Source organism: Cicer arietinum, chromosome 6, assembly GCF_000331145.2.
Source record: "Cicer arietinum cultivar CDC Frontier isolate Library 1 chromosome 6, Cicar.CDCFrontier_v2.0, whole genome shotgun sequence".
NCBI classification, from domain to species: Eukaryota; Viridiplantae; Streptophyta; class Magnoliopsida; order Fabales; family Fabaceae; genus Cicer; species Cicer arietinum.
This window is the reverse complement of record NC_021165.2, coordinates 53,604,617-53,614,578: the sequence shown is the minus strand read 5'-3', so window position 1 is coordinate 53,614,578 and position 9,962 is coordinate 53,604,617. Positions and strand designations below refer to the sequence as shown.

The following is a 9,962-nucleotide window of genomic DNA, read 5'->3' as shown; positions in this document are numbered from 1 at the left end:
GATTGGACCATCATCTCTCACCTTAAACTTTTTTTTATAAAAAAAGCCAAGAGAAGAGGACCACCACAAACCCCTATTTATTACTTTATATATACTTCCTTTATTTTCATGCAATTTAATCATCACCTCAAGTTGAAACTACAAAGCACCCCAAAAAAGTGATAGAGAGCATAAAGAGAGAAACATAAATTCCCTATAAAATGCACTATATGGAGCAAAGAGGAAACAAGCAAAATTCCAAGTTGGTACATGGAGATCAAAAGATGAAGATAGAAAGTGAGACTATTAGATTATCTAAAAGAAGAATAATGGGAAAAAGAATGGGTGCTCTTCTTAAAGAAGGTAGAGGAAGGTTTTATATACTTAGAAGATGTATCATAATGCTTATTTGTTCCTAAGATTAATTAATATTAGTATGTATGTTTTTTGTTTGTTATTATATATATTGTACATTAATTACTTTCTTCTAAAGAAAAGTTGTTATAATTGATAGTTGTACTAATACTCTACGAGTGAATGATTTTCTTTTCTTTTTTCGTTTCAAGTTTCTTCTTCTTGTTATTTATATGTTCTAAATTAATGGGGACACCCATCTTTATTACACTCATCACAAAATTTAGTTAATTGCAGATAAAAAAACATTTAATTCAATTGAGTAGATGATTAATTTGAATCACCACAAAAATATAATTATTTTATTTGCATAATTAACTATAATTTTTAATATAATTTAAATTAATCATTTATTTCTACTTAATTGAATTAACTATTATATGCTATTAACCACCTATAACAAGTGTAAAAAAAGTAGATGTTCATTGAAACATGCATTTTTTTATTCTCAATACATTGAGAATAATATATGATTCATCTTCCTCTCTATAATCTGTACCATATGGTAGCTAAGTTTTCCCTTTTTTTTCTTGTCAAAAAATAAATCCTTATATATATATATATATATATATATATATATATTCAAAAATACTTAATTTAAACATTAAGATTTGCGATGAAATGATAGTATTTATTATTAATAAATTAAAATCTATTTGTAACGTATTTTAAGTACAATTTAGATGATAGCAACAAAGACATTTATACACAGAAATTTAAATTTGAATTTGTGATTCTTGACTTATTCACAACACTTAAGATGTGTGAGCCTAATCATTAAAATACTTGAAAAAAAATTCATTTATACCATTCTGTTTTGAGGGTAATTAACATATAATAAAAAAATATAACTATGATTTATATAAAAAAGAAAATAGGGTTAAATAAGTTTTTGAGATCCCTATATATATAATATATTTCATTTTTAGCTCCTCTAAATTTTTCTTCAAATAATAGTCTTTCAAATATTTTCCATCAATAATTTTAATCCCTACTTTTAAATGAATTAATGTATATCGTCTGGATTTTTTAATGAATTTTTTCATGCATGTTTAGAATATTATAATAATCTCTTCCACAAAAATTTAGAATTTTTTAACAATGAGTGAATGAAATTGATTTTTATGAATTTTTAACGCTTAAAATTTTATATATAATTCATCTTTTGTTAATAAATTCTTAATTTTTATAAGGAAGATTCTTATAATATTTTAAATATACATGAAAATGTCATTTAAAAATTAAAATGATACATATGAGTTGATTTAAAAGTAGAGATCAAAGTTATTGATAGCAAATATTTTATGGACAATTTAAAAAAAAAAATTAGAGGAACTAAAAATAAAATAAAATATATTTATTTAGACTAAAAATTTATTTAACTCATAAAAAAGTCAATATGAATATGTATTGTGGTCATGAATCAATTCTTTTAATTTAGTCTCTCTCCGACTTAATTCATAAATAATATAAAAATAATTATTTATAGTGTCTAAAAATAAGTTAAAAAAATATAGGAAAAATCCTTCTCTTTAGTCATAACCTCTTAATAATAGGATCTAAAGTTGTGAAGTAGTATAAACCTTTTAAAAATGATTTAATATTTTTATAGAAGTTGAAAAGAAAAAGATATTTGAATGACTAATCTAAGGATTTATTCAATTAATAATAGATATAAAATATAGATTTAAATATGTATTTAGTCCTTGTAAATATACTATTTTTTTATTTTAGTTTCTATAAATTGTTTTATTTGATTTTAGTCCCTATAAAATTGAAAACTATTGGCTTTGGTCTATGACGTCAAATCAACATTAAGAGAATGACGAGTTTTTCAAAAACCCTTAAACCCCTTTTTTTTAATTTTTATTCGTATTTTCTTTATAAAATAACATTAATTATTAAATTATTAATAAATAAATTTATTAATTAATAATATAAAATATTTTAATTTTTAATATATCATAAAAGATGACGTGTTAGTCTGTATTTATAGGCTCACATATTATGACAGTTTATTAGTTTTTCTTTAGGGACTAAAATCGATTGTCTCTGATTTTACGATGACTAAATCTATAAAAAAAAAAATAAAAAAATAATATATTTATAAGAATTAAACACATATTTAAACTTCAAAAGTTATTGGAGATGTCACTACAGTTGAATTTGACTTTTTTTTCTCTAAGGTTGTGTTGGATTTTGGCCTTGACATTGCACTAACTATCAAGTGGGCATAATGAAATGAAGAATATTTTTGCTGTAAAATCATAACAGGGTTGTTTGATTGTATTTTCTTTAGTTTCTTAAATCTATTTTAAATATAATTTTAAAAAACTTAAATTATATGGTCAAGGAAATCGATCAATAATTATATCATCCATTTTTTGAACATCAATCATAATTTTAACCATAACTATTATCCTTTGTATTATAAGCTAGATACTATGTCACAAATTTAAATTTGGTATCTAACAATTGCATGCAAACTTTTTTTTATTATTTTATTTACATATAAAAAATAAAGTATGTGTTATGCATATGATATATGCAAAAGCATCACAGTAATGAAAAATATTCTAACTATGTTCATATTCTTATTATTTTATTTACTTATGTTCATATTCAATGAAAAATACTTATTTTCTTTTATATATATATATATATATATATATATATATATATATATATATATAAAATAATGTGTCACGATAGTATTTAGAAGCATGAAAAGTATTTTAAAATTCCTAAATTATTCTTCTAATATTCAGTTTAATCTTTGACAATAAATCGCTTCCTATTTTTCTGTTAGTTATTATGATGCGGCATTAAACGTATAAGTAGCATTATTACTTTAGTGTACAGACAAACATTATTCACCGTTGGATTAAAAGGTCATACCAACTCTTATCATGATCAATCTACACCCTACCTGAACTTCCACTTTCTTCTGATCTATCTATCTATGTCACTCTTAACCATCCACACCATCGCCTCTTAACCACGAAGCTGCAAACCCAGAAGCCCCATCGCTTCTTCACTCCACTGAAACATTAAATACATTACAATCTTCATAGCTTTGATTAAACATTTTGAGGGTTAAAGTGAATACAAAAACTTATAGTTCAAAGGTGAGTTCTACAATAATTCAAGGTCCTCATATCACCAATTTAAAAAAAGACGATTAATTAATACTCTTTAAAAGTAATAGTTTATAATTGTTTTTATCTTTATAGATAAGATAATAACCGATTAATGTTGATTCAATATAAAATATACATTTATATCGATATAATATTATTTAAATTATTATCTCAAGTTTACAAATAAAAATGACCATTAATGTTTACTTTTAAGAAACAATATGTGTAATTATTGAAATTTTAAATATTTTTCAAGTATTGATCAACGATAGACTATAATTTATATTAAAAAAATAATAATTTCAAATCCGAATATTTAAAAACTACCTTAATAACTATGTTGTCTCTTTTTATAAATCTATTTTTATAATTTGATTTGGTACCTTTACATATATAAAGAAAAGTAAAAAATAATAAGGAATATCAAAATATTGAAAATAAATTTAAGGGTTTGATATTTCTTATAATAATTCATATGGAATGATTATTAAAAGATACAAACACAAGGAATACAAAAGCTCCATTTAGAAAGACATTTCAAATTTAACAAACTAATAAACCATTTTAGCCAACTAATTATTCTATAAAACTACTAAAAAAATTATATAATCATAATAGACTTCTACAAAATCAAATTAAGAAAATTATGAACTTTGAGTTTGGATTACAAAGGTAAAAAAATCCAATAAAAAACAAATGAAAAGCCCCCAATGAAAATAGCAATTCAGTACCAACACAATTTTGTTGGGTCTAATTGCTAAGGTCATACAATTCAGGAGTGATTGCACATATAGCCTCCAAGTTTGCTAATGTTTTTGGTGTTTTACATGATTTTAGTTTTTGGTAGTGTAAAATACACTACTGAAGTCAAGGTCACCCAATTCAAGTAGCAACAATGATACGCAGATATCAACACCGTCGTAGCATTTCTATGACACTGCAGACAAAAGTGGAACTATCGCATTTGTTTCTACAGAGTCTGTGAAGGTTCCTCCTAGATCGAATGCAAAGAACGATGAAAGAAAATCATGGTGAGGTCGTTGCAAGGAAAAGGAGAGAAATTGTCGCTGAATCACCGTCTGCAGGGTCAGCACAATGGTTGTCGAAATCAACTTATCGAGCTTAAGCCATGGATGAAACATATTCAATATGAAAAAATGGAAATTAATGAAGTTGGTTCCTGACTTGAAGGATAAATGAGCAAAAAATAATACACAATCAAAATCACAAGATTTGAACATAGAGTAGTAAAACATTTGCACATAGAGCGTTTTCTTTAATTCTTTATTCTTGTTATGCAAATTCTGAAAAACATTCTTTGTTTCTTCGGTGAAATTTTCTTCATGGCACACGGAAACAAATTCTTTATCTTCATAATTATTGTGATTTACGACGCAATAGTATCACTTTGATACCATGTTAAAAATCACAAGGTCATAATGATGAAGATTCATCTCATTAAAAATAAGCACAAGAGTTTGATATGAAGAAAAATTCTTTAAAATATTTTATATTGAATTATTATAAAAGATACAAATACAAGGAAGACATTTTAGAATTGAGAAACCAAAATCATAAATTTAAAAATATAACAAAAATGAAATAGGAAAACAAAAACTGTGTATGAGACAAAATAGATAGATTCCAAGTGCATTTAAATTAATATAATATTATAAACTTCATTTGGTTTTAAAAATTAATAGAAATTTTTTTATTAAAAAAATACAAAATTAACAGAATAAATTTTATAAAAAAAACTCCTTTAATATACTATAACAATATACAACAATTAAACTCTGTAAAACAAGTTTTGATTATCTATTAGTTCTTAGAACTCATCTTTCCAAAACAATGTAATGATTTATTACTTAGGTGTAAAAAATGTGATTGATTACTCATTCTACACATCTTGTGCAGGACTTCTTCCAATATAGTGGAACTGATTCTATAACTATAAGATGGTTTTTTTTTATTGATCCAAATCTGTTGTGTAAAATTGATTTTGTTCTCATAACAAACATGCTCTTAAGGGTATAAAATTCATTAAGTTCCCATAACAGAAGATGTCAGTGTTCTTCAATTTTGCCATAACCATTGAATTGAGCTCTTAAAAGAATGTTCATTTTGCTCAGGCCCTGCTCACAAGTAACATAGTTTTTTCCCAAGCGAGCTATACTTAGGTCAAATAAATGCCTAGAATCAGCAATGTTCTAAATATTGCACTAATGCAATTAGGCACGCAGCTTGCCATTGCTTACACTCTGCCTCTAACTATAAACACTATCAGCATGGACAAATGTACAGGAATATCACCTTAGCTAGTATACATTAATGAACAAAGTCAACAAACTTTATGAAAATGTTACAAAATCCGAATTCCAGATAGCAGAATAACTATACTCATCCATAATTGTATAACAAACTCCCATTGAGATTCTTTAAACAGAAACAAGTATAGGTATAGAATTTATTTATTTGTTCTTTATTGAATGATGTCTCCTGGCCAATAAATAGAAGTCAGAAGAGAGCCAATGAAGAGGTAAAACTGACTCGAGCCAAGGGTAGCTTCATGTGATGTGATTATTTATTATTACAGAATAAAACTGTTCTTTCTTCAATGACTTTCATCCAAAATACCCACAAGGCATTTCTCTAGTAAGAATTCAGCGTTAACCCAAGCATGGTATTTATCTGACAAAGGGATTAAGGATAAAGCTGCGAGAAATAACTCAAGAACAAAATTTTGTGAAGTATGGTATGGGGAATGGATGAAGCCCAGGGAACATTAGCAGCAAATAAATCATAGGCATGACAAGTGCAACAGCAAGAGAACAGGACTAATCAGTGTAAAATGGAAATAATCAACTACACATATTCACCCACATCTCAAAACTTTTAAGCAAAGACTAATCAGTATCACATAGCAAGGCTGCCACTGGCCAAACATTCTTCGACACCATTGGCAATCGAACCTGGGAGAACCAGGTCGACCCCAAAGTGTCCCAAGGTTGGCCCTACAAGTACTTTGAAACCAATTTAGAATTTACATATGTTGATCAGGCATAAAAGACTCTGGAATCATATAAATATGATTCCAAGCATTTGGGAAACTAAGATCTCCATCTGCACTTACCAAACACCTCTTAAGTAGGTACATTGATCTCCAAAACAATCATGCAACTTTCAACTCCAATTTCCAAATAATATAAAATTTTGGTCATAATTCTAATTCCTCAGATGGAACATAACTAAGACACGAGAAAACATCTTACCATTAAGTAGCACATCAAATGCAATGCAGCACAGAGAACTATTCAGAGAGATTGACACATGGATGAGTGAAGAAACTAAAAGCTCAATGTCAAATGGTAACATTAAATTAATAGAAACAAATGAATGAAATAGCCTCACAAACTCAAATAATACAATAGGGAAATAACAAAAAGGATACTGAATAGAGATGTGCAATCTTTTCCCACTGTCTTCATCAACATATCAACACCTGATTTTTCCGAAATGCATGTATAATTTTAATGAAATCAGTAACAAGAAGAATAAAATGCTATAAATGAACTTGCAGATTGAGCTGATAGCTGTACCTCCAGGATGAAACTTCATATATGGAGATATATTGTAAACACGGCCTTTTAATACAGTCCACATTTGGCCTTCTGTTTGGTGTTTTTTAACTTCAGCCATAGAAATTAGTCTCCTGTTAGACTGTCCTTTTAAACCTGCATCAATATAGATGATATTAATAAATTGCATCACCTCATATTCTTAAAAAATGTAATGACATAAACTATTAAGTTCACAGACACAAGTGATTACCAAAAACTTGACGTAAAAATACTATTTGCAAATGGCAACTAAATAACTAAAAACAACTAGGGGTGCAAGCACCTCTTATATATGCATATAAATGGTCTGCAACTTTTTGGTCAGACAAAGGAGTTCAGTATAGTAAAAGAATTACTATAAATTGAAATAGAAATAACTTGCACATACGAGAAAGAAGAAAATAAGATTATTTTTCTTTCAAAAGAAAGCTAACATTGATTAGGAAGAGTAGAGAGAAAAGCACCGGCAGAGCTTAAAACCAAAAAAGTAGGGAGAGCCCATCCATTAATTGAAATTTGAAAGTAAAAAAAAGAATTGGAATTAACTATACACAAGCTACAAGTTAATTACAAATAAGGAAATATAATATATTAAATTAAAGAAAAACAAAAGGAGTACGACTAAGGGGAAGAAAAAAAAGGGAGCAAGAAACCAACTGTCGGCTTTTTGTAAACAAGGATTGAAAATTGGGGCAGCAAGTTTGTGCAGAAACTGATAGAATGCAGCTTATATTCAAGTTTCAACTATAATAATCAACCAATAGCTCTCAAATCTTTCAAGTATTGTTGTCTTAGAAAGCTCTAAGTAGTAAGTAATATTGTCAACAAAAAAAAAGCTCTAAGTAATTAGATGATTTTTTTTTAAAATAAAATAAAAGGGTCAACAGAATACTGCACCTGCAAGGTCAGGATGCGTTCGAGTAAGCTTGAGCCAGTCCATTTGACTATAACCCTTTTCAAAAGGAACTTTGGCACGAACAGTTGGCTTTTTAACAGAATTCTTCTGCTCTGACGACTTCTGAGACGAATTCTTAGCATCACTATTAGTTGATTCATTCGCGGTGCTAATTACACTGAAAGACAAAGAACCAACTGTACCCTCCTTTATGGAGTTAGAAGAATCATTGGGTGAACCATTCTTCCATAAGAAACCACCATTATTGTGATCACTACTACTTGCATTTGAGGATTCTTCCTTTATGGAAATATCAGCAATATCGGAAACAAGCTTGTTTGTTTCCACTACAGGTGTACTGACCTACAGAATCATATTTTATATTACAAGGGTGCATGGCTTTAGTTTGCAAAGCAAAAGTGTAAACCTCCAATTTAATTTCTCAAATATTACTCTCTCTCCTACATACGCTAAGTATATAACAAGAGTTTAATCAATAGAAATGCAACCTTGAGTTTTTCACCGACATTCAATATCATATTTCCACATAAGCTCATTAGATTAGTATGTCACCGTAAAACTATGCTTATGATGTATGTCCCTTTTCTCATATAAAAACTATAGGGTAAGCCGCCATTTTAAGGCCTGAATGTGTGGGGTGCCGTCATTTTGGTCTCCGACTCAGCAAACAATCCAAATAAAGATTAGGGACTATTTTGTCTGTGGGTTGTATCTTTCAGAGACTTTTATAAGAGTAAGTAGTATCTTTCTAGGACTATTTTGATAATTGTACTAATTTGAATTTTAGCTGAGTCAGAGACCAAAGAAACTGCGCCCTACACTTTCAACTACTAAAATGATGAAAGGGATTAAGAGAATAAATTAACAATGTTTTAAAACTAAATAGAATGGTGTGGCACAATTTACAGATAATAGGACTTCTTGGACAATTTAGTCTCTGGCTTTCTACTCGAGATGCATTGGGCATCCAAAAAAAGACTGATACTTGTGGACTAAATTGAGAAATTACTCCTCCTTTCAAGTGAATGAATGAATATCTAACTAAAAAACTTATCCAAAAACAAAAAAAATCTAATTACAAAATCATAGGGTTATAAAATGAAATGAAAAAGAGCTATGATTTAAGTGTGCAGAAAATGGCATTACAATTACCTGACAAAAAGTGAAATCATTATCACTGTCCATTTCAAAAATCACACTGATGATATTTGTCAAAGTCGCGTGCAACCGTGCGTAGGATCGCCGGCAGATAGGATATGTAACAGGATCGGAGATAATGGTCGCAGAATGACACGATCTCCGTCCCGGCGATGATGAAGCACACGATTACTGTGTCAGATTGAAAAACTTGGGTACGGTTCCCTTTTTTGCCCTTGAAGTTACTCGCGAATTGCGATTACGTCACACAGTCTTCGGCGTCCAAATTTATGGTCTCTGCCGTGGGAATTACGCTCTGCCGCAAACAACTCTTTCTACGAAGCTACTGCTACTAATCCTTACGCTTTTCTTCCTTTCCTCTTAATTTTTTATGAGAAACTCTTTTCACCTCCTGTCCATTTATATTTTTATTTTTATTTTTAATGGTTAGTAGCAAGAAACAAGTGTGATGCAAGTTGATACATATTTTTTTTCATGTATTTTCTATAGATTTAAAAAATAATCAAATTTTATTTATTAATTACAAATATATGTATTTAAGAATTTTTATATTTATTAATGTCAAATGATTATTTAGTGCTTTTTAATATTTATTAACGATAAATATTTATCACACAAATATTTGTTCAATTTTTCAATAGTATTTAAAATTAAAAAAAAATTAATAAATATTTATTCCTTTATTTTTTATATTTACCCCTTATATAATTTTGTTAAAATTATAAATTTAAATTT

At 28.1% G+C, this 9,962-nt stretch overlaps 1 protein-coding gene across 1 annotated transcript; it reads right to left on the bottom strand.

Annotated features, from left to right (window-relative positions):
* Window positions 1–5,832: 5,832 nt before the first annotated feature.
* LOC101496733 (cytochrome b5 domain-containing protein RLF) lies at window positions 5,833–9,600 on the bottom strand. The gene is made up of 5 exons (XM_004513616.4): window positions 9,222–9,600; window positions 8,051–8,411; window positions 7,133–7,267; window positions 6,985–7,035; window positions 5,833–6,224 (listed from the first exon to the last, which is right to left on the bottom strand). The coding sequence occupies exons 1-5, from the start codon at window positions 9,252–9,254 to the stop codon at window positions 6,148–6,150; spliced, it is 657 nt and encodes a 218-aa protein (XP_004513673.1). The 5' UTR covers window positions 9,255–9,600; the 3' UTR covers window positions 5,833–6,147.
* Between the last annotated feature and the right edge of the window lie 362 nt (window positions 9,601–9,962).